The following is a 13,733-nucleotide window of genomic DNA, read 5'->3' as shown; positions in this document are numbered from 1 at the left end:
TTCACTGTCGGGTTTTGTACGAAAGGATTTTTTTACCGTATATATTTAAATTATATTTAATTTAACAAACGATTAAAAATAAAATTAAAGCTAATTTCAACTTTCTGCACGCTAACTTATTTTTTTTTTCGAATGATTAGCGCCTACAAAGAGATGGTTCAGACCAGTTTATAACGGTTTACATCGGCTGCTTGAAATTCTCTCGCAAGAAAGCAGACACGTGTGTGGATTTATAGAAGTTAATTTCTTCTGAAAGTCTGTTGACATTTGAAAGTGTTAGTAAAAGTGTACTTTTATTTCAATCGAAAAATGTATGTTTCTTCAATAATATTCGGTACCATTGGAATTTTATATCCTTATGTTATTGCTGAATTAAGTGAGTACAGTTAACCTTCAATTTATGTACGGACTATTTCTTACAATTAATTTCATTTTGAAACAAATTTAATTGTGTTGAATACCTAACTAGAAATTGCTTTCCATTGTCATCAATGATTTTCGAAAAATTTAATTAAAGACACTAGTGGATAAAGGTGTCATGTTACAAATTAATCAATTATTTGGAATAATGTTAACCTAAATATTTTTAATTGGAACTTTAATATGTATTCTTATCTTATCTCTTTCCACTGACAGTAGAAAGGTGCTTTCTTTCTTTGAAAATACAAAAAAAATCAAGTCAATATTCTTTGAATTTTCAAAAGATAAAGCTATCATCTTTCGAAAATTCAAAGTTATCATAAGGATAGAAAAAAATAAAGATATGAAAAAAATACATACATATTGCACTACATTGTGAATATTGTTACATCAAAAAATCAGTTTCTGAAAAAATGTTACATGATACCTTCATTACTCGTCATTTCAATTACACAGGCCTGCAAAATTGAAGTTTTTGAAAAATACAAGAGAAGTTTTCGTTGATTTTTATGTTATTTGGTGTGCTGATTTTGAAAATAACCCCCATTTTTTCTATCACGTCAGGATTTTTTGTAAAATCGATATGGATATTTTACATGGCATGATATTTCACAGCAAAAAAGTATAGAGTGCGTGTGTAAGCTACATATATGCCAGAGTGTAAGCGAATGCGATATACAGTTGTAGGAATAGAAAGAGAACGCTACATAAGGCTCTTTGTGTCTTTGTCTAATCACTCATGCGCACTCGCTTACTGACCGGTGTTGCGCGCGATATTTTTAACCGACTTCGAAAAGGAGGAGGTTACTCAATTCAATCAGTATGTATTTTTTTTTTTGTTTTTTTTTGTGTTCACCGATTACTCCGAGATGGATGGACCAATCGGAACGATACCTTTTGCATCTTGTAGGGTATGTCTTCCGATTGGTCCCATTAAAAAAAAATTTTTCATTTTTTCATTGTTATTGCAAAATACATGAAGTTTTTAATCTCAAGGTTGGACGATTTCAATGATCTTTTAATATGTTGTCGGGGGCATGATTCTGAACAACTTTTTCTGTATACTTAATTAACGGAAAGCTTTAGTTTCCGAGATATTTGTGAAAAACTATTGTTACTACTACATTGAATTCTACGTATGCCTACGTGTCTCTACCGGTGTATGAGTCAGCATGCAGTCGCCGATTCTCTACTGTTTCTATATACATATGTATACTCTGCAAGGCATGTACTTACCGATCGCGATGAAATCTTTCGCATTTAATAAGAGATATTTCCGCGATGATCCCACTTGCAAAAATGTATGGAACTTGTTAGCGTCGAAAACTATCGTTATTGCAATTAACCAATAAAAACAGTAAACCACCTTACGGCATCCTACAAATACTGCTCGTTCCACTAAAAAGTGTGAAATAAAATAATTTTTAACAAAAAATACAACCGACTTCGAAATGCACTAAAAGGTATGAAATAATTTCTACTTCATTTATACAAATACCCAACAACTATAGTCATACATCAATCGAATATATCTGACACATATATAGTTAAAGAATTTAAAATTAAATTGTATATAATCATATAGTGAGTATTTATATTTATATTTATATTAATGTGAACTATGCAGTTTGTAGGTATCATGATGCACGTTACATTCATTGTGTTATTACACGTGCCTGATCAGATAAGAACACAAGGAGCCAATATGCACTGTTTTCTTTCTATTACTATACTGCCTTTTCATCCCAATCACACATTTTATTTTGATATCTCTTAATTTTTAATTTTATATTAAAATGATTGTTCTTCTGGACAGAGGAAAATCACTAATTGCTATATATATGCATTCTTATATCATTTAACATAAATCTTACGCTTATCTAATCTCTAATATTCTTTGATTGAAATGGTTTAATAAAAATGAATGCGTAAACGTTTCATTCATGTCTGAATAAAAAATAACTAGTGACCAATTATAGCAATGATCAATTTCAAAATCTATAAAATTAGATAATAAGTCGGTTTAATGACATGTAGCTATCAGCAAATAGTATTTATACAAGGTGTCCCAGAATTAGGTCGAATCCAGTGGAGGGATGATTGCGGAGATGATTCTAAACAACTTCTTCCTTTGTCAGTCGTTTTTGAATTATTAACAAAAAACACTGTCCAATGAGAGCACGCGTAAAATTACTAACTGTGCAAAATTAAAAACTTCTGTTCTACTCGGAAGATCTTAGTTCAGGGGTTGGCAATCTATGACTCGCCGGTTAACGAATGATCCATTTGATTATTTCAAGTTAACAATATTCAACGGGAATCAACATACCCATTGCGGATTAACTACATGTACATCAGAAGGGCTGCCAACTTCTAATACAATCGTTACAATTACAAATGTTTCCAGCCGTTCCTATAATGTTCCGCATTTTTTCTTACGACTTATTAATTACCAAGTTTGTCATACCGTAATCAAACCGATATTGGCATCATCGTATATTTGGGTATTTTTAATTTTGCGCTGCTGCCGCCTCCGAAAAGGTTGAAATGTATTTAGTATACTAGTAGACTAAATAGGTTTTATTAATAGCTGCGGAGTATTGGTATAAATGAAATAGAAATTATTTCATACTTCCTCGCAACAGTTTCCTCAATTTGGTCTCGTGGGATTCATCAAATGCTTCGATGATCCGTTTTTTGATTTCCTCATATTTACCGCGCGCCAGCGGAGAGGCCAGTACGTCCATGACAAAGGGTAGTACAGTGTGATCCAAATTCGTCAGCACATAAAGGTACTTTGTATCGTCGCTAGTTATCCGCGCCAGATCAAAAGTCATCTCCACCGTGATGAACCATGCCGCCGGATCTTCCTTCCAAAACGGCGCGGCGGTAGCCGTTGTAGAGTAGCTGCGTTAATGGATGCCACCGGTGCGGGTGCGTTTACCGCTTCCTTTTGGTCCGCCATCTTGTCTTGCTTATTTTGACATGTTAGTTAAAAATATCATTGACCATCAGACTCTCCCTATAACGCGCCGGTTAGGGTAGTTTCGAAGAAATTGAATGCCTCGGGTAAATGTAAATGGAGAATAGTAATCGACTTCCGTAAACTCAATGAATTGACAGACCAAGACGCGTACCCATTACCTAATATAGATGAAATTCTGGACCACCTAGGCAAAGCGAAATTTTTTAGCGCGTTAGATCGTTTTTCAGGATTCCATCAGATCCCTATGAACAAAAACTCTAAAAAGTATACAGCCTTTTTTACACATTTCCATTACAATAGAATGCCATTCGGTCTCAAAAATGCTTCAGCAACATTCCAGAGAATTATGGACACGGTGCTTCGCGATTTAATAGGGAGACATTGTTTTGTTTATTTAGACGATATTATCATCTTCGGGTCGGCAATTCAAGAATATAATCAAAATTTAGCAATCGTATTACAAAGGCTCAAAGATCTTAAACTCAAAATCCAACCTAACAAATGTGAATTCCTCAAACCCGAACTAGAATACTTAGGTCATGTAGTAACGGCAGAGGGAATTAAGATTCGACAAATATAAAATCTTTTCTTGGACTAACCGGATACTATAGAAAGTTTATCCGTAACGTTTCAAAACTCGCAAAATCACTAACAGACTTTATAAAAAAATATGTCCCATTGCATTGGATAGACAAACAACTCGCTTTTGACACACTCAAACAAAGACTTTGCGAAGCCCAAGTACTACAATACCCCGATTTTAATAAAACATTCACCCTAACAACAGACGTGTCAAATGAAGGATTAGGAGCAATTCTCTCCCAAGATGGTTATCCTTGTTATTACATCTCCAGAACACTAAATCCTCTTGAAAAGAATTACAATACAAGCGAGAAAGAGCTACTCGCAATAGTCTGGGCAACCAAGGGATTTAGACAATACCTATTAGGAAGAAAATTCATAATTCAGACTGATCACCAAGTGCTAAAATGGTTAAAAAATGTTAAAGATCCCACTTCTAGACTCATGAGATGGCGATTGAGACTTGAAGGGTATGATTACAACATAGAGGACAAAAAAGGTAAAAAAAATACCGCCGCAGACGCCTCTTTCACGACTGTACCCCATCACCTCACAAGAATCTAACCTTCCTATACCATCTCCAAAAGAAACGGAAGAAATCCCAACTGAATTTTCCCCAAATCCTGACTATTTTAACGAGTATGAAAATTGGAAAATAGACATAACACTTGCACCACTAACAAAAAAATTAATCGACCACATTTCTGCCAACCAACCAGGGCCGGCGTGACCTTTTGCAGGGCCCGGTTCCAAAATTTTGCAGGGCCAGAATACACATTCAAATCCTATACTTAAACTTCACAATAAGTAATTATTTATTATAACTGCAAAGGATGTTACAAAGAATATTACATAATTTTCCTCGCCTTTGTCGCCGCAAAATCTTTTATTACGTCATCAAAATTGATTGAATTGGTTACTTCGTTTTCTATTGAAAGAATAGCCAGAGCGGTAAATCGCTCTTGGCTTATCGATGATCGAAGATAATTCTTAATTAGTTTTAACCGCGAGAAACTACGTTCAGCTGAAGCCACGGTTACTGGCGTAGTTAACATTATTTGTAACACAATTAATAAATTTGGGTATGCTTCCGAAAGATTGTTTTTTATAATGTATTTCATCACATCTAGAGCCGAATAATTGGCTTGCGTTATCGATCGAAACATCTTAATCTCTTCAAACATTTCAATTCCATCGAAATCTCCTTCCAAATGTAAGTGAAGATCTTGACAACATTTTAATAAATATTTGTCATCTAAATTCGCAATCTCATTCATATATAGAAAACCAAAAATATTCTGGTGATTTGCATATAATTCAAATCTACTTTTAAGTGATACTAATGCAGTATCTATTATTTAAAAAAAATAATGTATACGGAAGTATTCTTCGTCGCTGATCGTCGATGATTCATCCTGTCCTTCGTAATCAAATAATTTCCGTTTTTTGCCCCTGTATGATGACTTGAAATCTGGTGCTATGTCTAGTTCCTTTGCAACTTTATTTGCTGCGATCATGGCTTTACTGAATCCTGCATTTCTGTATTCCGCAAGGAGTACGTTCAGACCTTTTAGATGCTTCGTGGCCAAATCTATTTGCATCTTTTGATTTTGCAATACTTTGCTGACGATATTAATTTTTGATATTTCGTACCAAATGATGAGACTGGCAATAAATTCAAACTCATTTATTTTTCGCACTGTAGACAAAATCTCAATTTTTAATTTATTGTCAGATGCGTTGTTGGCAATTTCGTTCAAGGCATTTCGAAATTGGCGAACTTGAAAGCGAACAGCCCTTACACTATCAAAACGGCATTCCCACCTAGTTTCTGATAATGGTTTAGGTGTAACTTTTTCAACATGTTTTTTTAAAACATCCCAACGCGATGTTGATGCTGCAAATATCGTATAAATCTTATGTAAAACACCAAAAAAATTTAGTGCTTGGGTTGATGATTTTGCTATATCTCCCAGTAACAAATTCAAGTTGTGACTACCGCATGGTACATAAAACGCTTTATGATTTTCACGTAATATATTTGCTTGCACTCCCTGATATATTCCCCTCATATTGGCACCGTTATCATATCCTTGTCCGCGACAGTCAGATATTTTTATTCCCAACTGATCCAGAATAAGTATGATTGTTTCGGATAGTCCTTTTCCTGTTGTATCGTGAACTATTTCAAAGGGTATAGCAGGATAAGATGGTCAAAAGTGCCCTTGAGCCGAATTTGCTTCGCAATGCACCATTCGATAGCATATCCCAAAAAACCATGGTACACCAAGTTTCAACCCTGTACCTCAACCGGGAGGGTAGTTACAGGGTAAGAAAGAAAAAGTAGTTTTTGCCATATTTTCCCTATTTAATGGCATTCAAAAAATCTAAAAAAATTCTAGAATATTCTAGCCATGTTTCTTTATGATTGTGAATTTTCTCAGATTTTTCGGTTGCAAATCCTAGGCGTGAAAAATCAGAAACGCAAAAAAAAGTCGAAAAATAGAGATTTCGGGTAGAAGCTTTCGAGACACTAGATTTTTACTTTTACAGTAGTTAGATATTAGCATGACTGGTGTCCTCAATTTTTTTCAGATTTTTCATTCTGGTGCGTCAAACCGAAAAAAATCAAACACCGATATTTTCGACATATTTCGTGCGATAACATGAGAAATACTTTCAATTTCTACATTTCCTTTACACACTTAGTGCATTATGTGATTTCGAACATTTTTGCACTGGATGCAGTAAAATCTGAATGGAGAGAGTGAAGTTATTATAAATAATTGAAAATTACGCACCTTATCCTCTAAAATATTAGAAACTTTTTCAACGTCGCCGATGGATAAGTCGGTAAGGTGTCCGACTATGGAACCGCTGGAAACTTTTTTGTCACGAGTTCGCGCCCCATGAATGTACAATTCTATTTTTTGTCATAAAACAATTTTTTTTTAAATTATTAATCACATAAGAATACACAATAATCATTTAATAACGTATGAAAATAATTTTGAAATATTTTATTATTAAGTATACATAAAAATAAGTGGTGCACTACCGATTTTCTGATTTCGTACTGTTCTAATTACGGATAGCTCCCAATATTTTGTTAATTGAAAAGTTGTGTGGTTGTTGGTTTATGATGGATATTGAAATCAATACAGATATGTATATTTTACCTTAATTGTACATATAGCCAAAGAGTCGGTTGTGTACCACTGATTTTTATGTATACTTAATAATAAAATATTTCAAAATTATTTTCATACGTTATTAAATGATTATTGTGTATTCTTATGTGATTAATAATTTAAAAAAAAATTGTTTCATGACAAAAAATAGAATTGTACATTCATGGGGCGCGAACTCGTGACAAAAAGTTTCCAGCGGTTCCATAGTCGGACACCTTACCGACTTATCCATCGGCGACGTTGAAAAAGTTTCTAATATTTTAGAGGATAAGGTGCGTAATTTTCAATTATTTATAATAACTTCACTCTCTCCATTCAGATTTTACTGCATCCAGTGCAAAAATGTTCGAAATCACATAATGCACTAAGTGTGTAAAGGAAATGTAGAAATTGAAAGTATTTCTCATGTTATCGCACGAAATATATCGAAAATATCGGTTTTTGATTTTTTTCGGTTTGACGCACCAGAATGAAAAATCTGAAAAAAATTGAGGACACCAGTCATGCTAATATCTAACTACTGTAAAAGTAAAAATCTAGTGTCTCGAAAGCTTCTACCCGAAATCTCTATTTTTCGACTTTTTTTTGCGTTTTTGATTTTTCACGCCTAGGATTTGCAACCGAAAAATCTGAGAAAATTCACAATCATAAAGAAACATGGCTAGAATATTCTAGAATTTTTTCAGATTTTTTGAATGCCATTTAATAGGGAAAATATGGCAAAAACTACTTTTTCTTTCTTACCCTGTAACTACCCTCCCGGTTGAGGTACAGGGTTGAAACTTGGTGTACCATGGTTTTTTGGGATATGCTATCGAATGGTGCATTGCGAAGCAAATTCGGCTCAAGGGCACTTTTGACTATCTTATCCTGCTATACCCTTTGATAAAATGTTCTTCGATATCAACGTCATCATCTGTTATGTTAACATAACGAAGGACAAGCGATAGTTGTTCTTGATGGCTTACATCTGGTGTACAATCCAATAAAATGGAATAATATTTTGCTCTTTTTATTGCATCGATAATTACTCTTTGTACTTTATTTGCCATTGCACTTATTAATTCATTTTGAATTGAATGAGATAAATAATGATGTCCTTTTTTGGCTGTTCTGTTTAAATGGTCATTTAGAACAGAATCAAATTTTGCAACTAACTGTATTAAACCCAAAAAATTACCATTGTGCGGTGTGTCCAAAGTATCGGAACTTCCTCGGAAAGCTAAATTATGTTGCGCCAAATATAAAATAATTGTAGTTATTCTTTGGAAAACTTGTTCGCATCGTGCCGTTTCAAGTTTTAAAAGTTTTTCAAACTCTTTATCAATTAGATTGCCAGTGCAAAAATTTTGTTCAGTCTGAAGCCACTTGTTTATAGCTTGTAAATGTACCGCAGATTGTTCGTGCATTTTGATTCGCTGTGATAAATGAGACTAATCGCAAAATCCATCTGTCCCCAATGAAACATCAGTTATTGAAAATAATTTACAGGCGAAACAGTACACCTTATCTTTAGATTTTGAATAAATTAGCCATCTTCGTGCTTTCCTTTGCCCATTCGCCAGTATTCTTGTAAAATATGTTAACAAGAATGTAACATATTTACAGAAAAACTCCGTTTATTTTTGTTCTTAGGGAAGTTAAATTGATTAACTTCTACAGGACCATGCTGCACTATTAAATTTACTGTTTGTTGTATTCTTTCAATTGGCCACGTGCTAGGATCTTCAGTGTCGAAATTCCTGTTTTCTTCTTTTTGTTCTTCAATTTCCATATCTTCAATGTCTTCTTCTCGATGAGTTTCACAATCGCTCGTTGTCCTATTGTTTTCATTTTCGTCCATTTCAGTTTCGTTGGTTTCTTCTTGTTCTTCCTTCACGGATGTATTCAATTGTTGCTTTCCTTATTCCAAAGGGATCTGATACATTGCCAAATGTTCTTCATCTTCGTTTGGCTGTCTTGAATGACCAGTAGTTTCAATTACGTATTTCATAATATTGTTTGTTTGCTGCTTAATATAACTATCTCGCTGCTTCTTCCTTTTCAGTTTTTCAGCCCCACTTATGTATTTCCTTCCACGATCTCTATCTCTGCTAGCCATAACGCTTCTTAAAAAAACATATTTCTGTACATAAAAGTTTATGTCTGTTACAAAAATGAATAAAACTGCATGCCAAAAAAAAAAACAATTACTGCAAAATAGGATAAACTATATATTTTTAGTATGTAGTTAAAACATTTCTATGTTATTGCTAACTTTATCGAAATTTTAACATTTGGGGCGAAATTAATTTAATAATAACGAATTCAAATTCTCAACTAGTTATATGTATTGGATTTCATTTGTATCAGCGCCATACGTTTTTTCTGCGACGCAATTTCAGTTAGGGTTGATTTTAAGTTAAAAGAGAGAAAGTAATTGAAAACAAATACTTACCAGAAATCAAACGTTTTGAAAATGTACAACACCTAACGTCGAAGACGGTAACAATGGGATAGCCTGATGCGTCTTTGTTTAAAACAGATGAAACGCGATTCAAGATTCATGTCAGTGCAAGATTATGCGATTGCATTTTCCACACACATCCGAATATTCAATCTACTATACAAGGGCTCCTGCAAAATGTCTGATGAGTTTTCGTAGACCGCGGGGCCTTTCAAACCGCGGGGCCGGGTTCCGGTGAACGCGCTGAACCCGCCTCGCGCCGGCCCTGCAACCAACAAAAGAATTACTAGGTGATTACGACGAACAAACGTGGATAAATGAATTAGCTGAACTAATTAACGACAATAGACATAAAACTACTTTCCCGATAGGAATAGGGGACGAAAAGATAACACCACTAGAAAAGGTTTATGTTCAAATGATGATACGATTTCTTAGTACAAAATTTAGAAACGTAAAAATTATATTCGGTTCAGAACCCCCACGGGATTACACCCTGGAAGAAAAAGAAACAATCCTGAAGGAAAATCACAATGAAATAGTAGGATACTTAGGTATTAATCGTACTATAAAACGAATTCAAGAATAATTTCACTGGCCCAACTTAGAAGTAGATGTTACAGAATTTATAAAAAATTGCGAAACCTGTCAACATGAAAAACTAGTTAGAATTAGGCAAAAGGAAGAAGCTATCATAACTGATACACCTATAGAATCTAATACTAAAATCGCCATGGACATTTTTGACCCATTAACAAAAACAAAGAGAGGAAACCAATTTATCCTATCAATTCAAGATCAATTAACAAAATACCTTGTCCTAGTTCCCCTCAAAGATCAGCAAGCCACTACAATTATCTCAGAGTTATTGGATCATTATGTATACATATTTTCTGCACCCAGACAAATTTTAACTGATCAAGGAACGAATTTTGTTTGTAAGCTTATGGAAACGTTTGAACAGGCACACGGAATGATAAAAGACTTAATTCGTACATGTACAGCCGAGAAACAAAACGATTGGGTCGAAAATCTTAAACTTATTTGTATGGGTTACAATACCTTAGTCCACGAATTGATAGGTTATACACCCTTCAAACTAAAATTCTGACACAAAGCTAATCTACCCTCAACAATTGTCGATGACAAAAGAGTAGTTATTTAAACTTTGGAAAAGACGACACGACACGTACATTTCTGAGGCAATAAAAACACTTAACAAAAAGAAAGCTCGCTATAAACGAGATCAGGACAGAAAAATTATAAAATTACAGACTATATTCAAAATAGGTGATCGAGTTCTTCTACATAACGATCACAAACGAAATAAACTCGATCATGAATGGTTAGGACATGCAGAAATAATACAGGCCTCTCCTCCAACGTACACTATTCATTTTCCGTCGGAGAATCGACAATTAAAGATACAGTAAAAGCTGGATATATGCAACAAACATTGGGACCCAGGCGTTGCATATATCCAGTCGAGGTGTCGAATCTCGGGTTACACGCGACGACCAGCCAAGCGTGAACGTAGAAAAGGACAGACAGTGGCAGAAAGAGAGAGGTCCGATGATCAAAGGAAAGAGCCGAAACGTATCGGTGTGACTAATACTAATTGAATCAAAAAACTTTGTTATTTTTGACTTTTTTTTAATGAAACTTGTACTAGCGCATTGGTGAGATTTTTGTGATTAAAGTGGTACCAAACACGATATAGTTTCAATTATAATTAATTGCTAAAATTGATGTTAAAAGTTGGCGAAAAGCAAAGGAGGATTGGAAATGAAAACCGGTTGCGGTGTCGGCTCGGGTTTCAAACGTTGCATATATCCAGCCGAGGTGTCGATACTGGGCATTTAAACGTTGCATATATCCAGCCGAGGTGTCGATTCTGGGCATTTAATGTTGCATATATCCAGCCGAGGTATCGATTCTGGGCATTTAAACGTTGCATATATCCAGTCTTGGTATCGATTCTGTGTCCGCATGTTGCGTGTTTGATGTATCTTTGGTGTACGGCCTTCCTTATATATATGTACAGTTTTATTATTATCTTAATAAATAAATATAATTCAAATCATATCGTGTTTGGTACCATTTTAATCAGAAAAATCTCACAAATGCGTTAGTAAAAGTTTCATTAAGAAAAAGTTAAAAATAAAAAAGTTTTATCGTTCAATTAGTATTAGTCACACCGATATTACGGTCGGATCATATTACACGGTTTCCTCGCCGAGCGGTTCGGTTCGGCTTAGGGGGATCCCCCCAAGTGGAGGGGATAGCGATGTTGCATATATCCAGCCAAACTTCTGTTGCATATATCCAGCTTTTACTGTACACGGTAATCGATTAAAACTCTTGTTCTACTTCATTGGAACGATCTACTGTAAATTACATATCAAACCTTTAAATAATTCGACTGTATTTTTAGAACACATCGACAATTGTTACTTATATACTAATCAAATATCTACATCTATTATTATCAATCCACACTACCTACTAAAACAACCTGAAGTTATTGCAAAATCATTAAAAAATTTATCAAACCATTGTAGCAAATGCGCGTACAAAACAGAAATTCAAAACTTAGTAAATGAACTAGTAACAATATAAAAAATGATTGCTCAATTGAAATTAACGTTAAGAATTATTCATAGACGAGGTTTATTAAATATAGTTGGTTCAGTATCCAAATCTCTTTTCGGTACCGTAGATGAAAACGATTTAACGTTAATTAACGAAAACATGGACAAATTATTTGACTCGAATAACAAATTAAAAATCATCGTTTCTGATCAATCAGCCCTTATTAAACAAGTATTAGACGATTCTCATATTCAATCTATCCATCAAATCCAAATAAAACTTGATGAACTCCAAGACAATGTACAAAACGAAGAAATAATCAGCTCTTTAATTATACACACGGAATTTGTCCTTTCCGAATTACATGTAAATCTCGATGAACTAATCAACACGATTATACTAGGTAAACAAGGAATAATCAATCCACAGGTTGTAAAGCCACAACAGTTTTTGGAAACATTTGATAAAATCATTAAAACCCACCTTATTTATAATCATATTCAACCGACTCTCGAAAATTTTCAAACTCTACTTGATATTAGTTATTTAAAACTTTGGATCAACAATGGAAAAATTGTATATGCAATAATAACTCCTCTTTTGGATGATACAGAATAGAAAGTCACTATTTCTGTGGAGTATCAATACATTTTAAAAGTTTTTATTTTTATTGGATATGTACTAGAAATAGTGGCTAAAATAACATGAAAACGTTGTATTATTTCTTCATCCAATCCTGTGATGTTTGCAGAAGATGCAGAATTTGTAAAAAATCGGCGAACGCTGTTACCATTGTTAGTGGTACCAAATCCCGGTTTTGATTTGTCTACAATCAAACCCATTTCAGTTCTGAACATTTCTGTATTCTCTTCTTGTTTTCTAACACCTTTTTCTTATTGTCATCTCCATGAGCTTGCCATTGACAAATACTTAACTTATGCGATAAATGTAATAAACATTCAAAAAATCGAATCCACGCATGTAATGGAGATATGCCAAATTGAAATGCTGATTCATTCCTAATAATTTGATGCATTACTAAGTCTATATTATTACAATCTTTGCTGGTTAATCCACACAGAAAACATCTCTGTGTGGCAGAATTATCACACACTGCATTACACACTTTTCCGTATATCATAGTAAATAACAGTTTACATTGCACTGACACGTCAATGTTTTTCACTTTAACTATTGTGGGATGTAATGTTTGTATCTCACTTTCAATACTTCTTACTTCTTCCACTATAACACTTGTGGTTTCATGCACGTAAGAAAGACGAATCGGCCTGCAAAAATTAGGGAGGACGGTTGATAATTTTGCCACAATGTAATTTTGTTCTTCGAATTTATATCACGGGAAACTAATTGGAGTGGTATAAATGACGATGCAAATATATCGCAGTCGAAAACACTACTGTCTTCAAATCTTTACTTATATTCAGTAATTCCGGATGTCCCGTCACAACCCCATTTTGCTATGAAATGAATGTTATTCAAATCACTAAGTTTGATG

General features: G+C 34.1%; 1 protein-coding gene and 1 pseudogene across 7 annotated transcripts in view; one reads left to right on the top strand and one right to left on the bottom strand.

Annotated features, from left to right (window-relative positions):
• LOC117601670 (cytochrome P450 4V2) overlaps positions 1–13,733 on the top strand; it is a 92,662-nt gene that overhangs the window by 39,098 nt on the left and 39,831 nt on the right. Inside the window, exon 2 of one of the 6 annotated variants that reach the window (XM_076688894.1) lies at positions 141–376. The exons of the other annotated variants lie outside the window; for them this stretch is intronic. Coding sequence (XP_076545009.1) covers positions 310–376 — 67 coding nt within the window. The 5' untranslated portion in view covers positions 141–309. The remainder of the gene's footprint in view (positions 1–140; positions 377–13,733) is intronic. 6 annotated transcript variants of the gene reach the window in all.
• On the bottom strand, positions 8,069–9,734 carry LOC143305406 (uncharacterized; annotated as a pseudogene). The gene is made up of 2 exons (XR_013062314.1): positions 9,617–9,734; positions 8,069–9,287 (listed from the first exon to the last, which is right to left on the bottom strand). The product of XR_013062314.1 is annotated as an uncharacterized LOC143305406 (transcript).

The sequence above is a fragment of the Osmia lignaria genome, chromosome 6, assembly GCF_051020975.1.
Source record: "Osmia lignaria lignaria isolate PbOS001 chromosome 6, iyOsmLign1, whole genome shotgun sequence".
Classification (NCBI taxonomy): Eukaryota; Metazoa; Arthropoda; class Insecta; order Hymenoptera; family Megachilidae; genus Osmia; species Osmia lignaria.
Note: the sequence above shows the minus strand (reverse complement) of the source record. Positions and strands in the feature narration are given on the sequence as shown.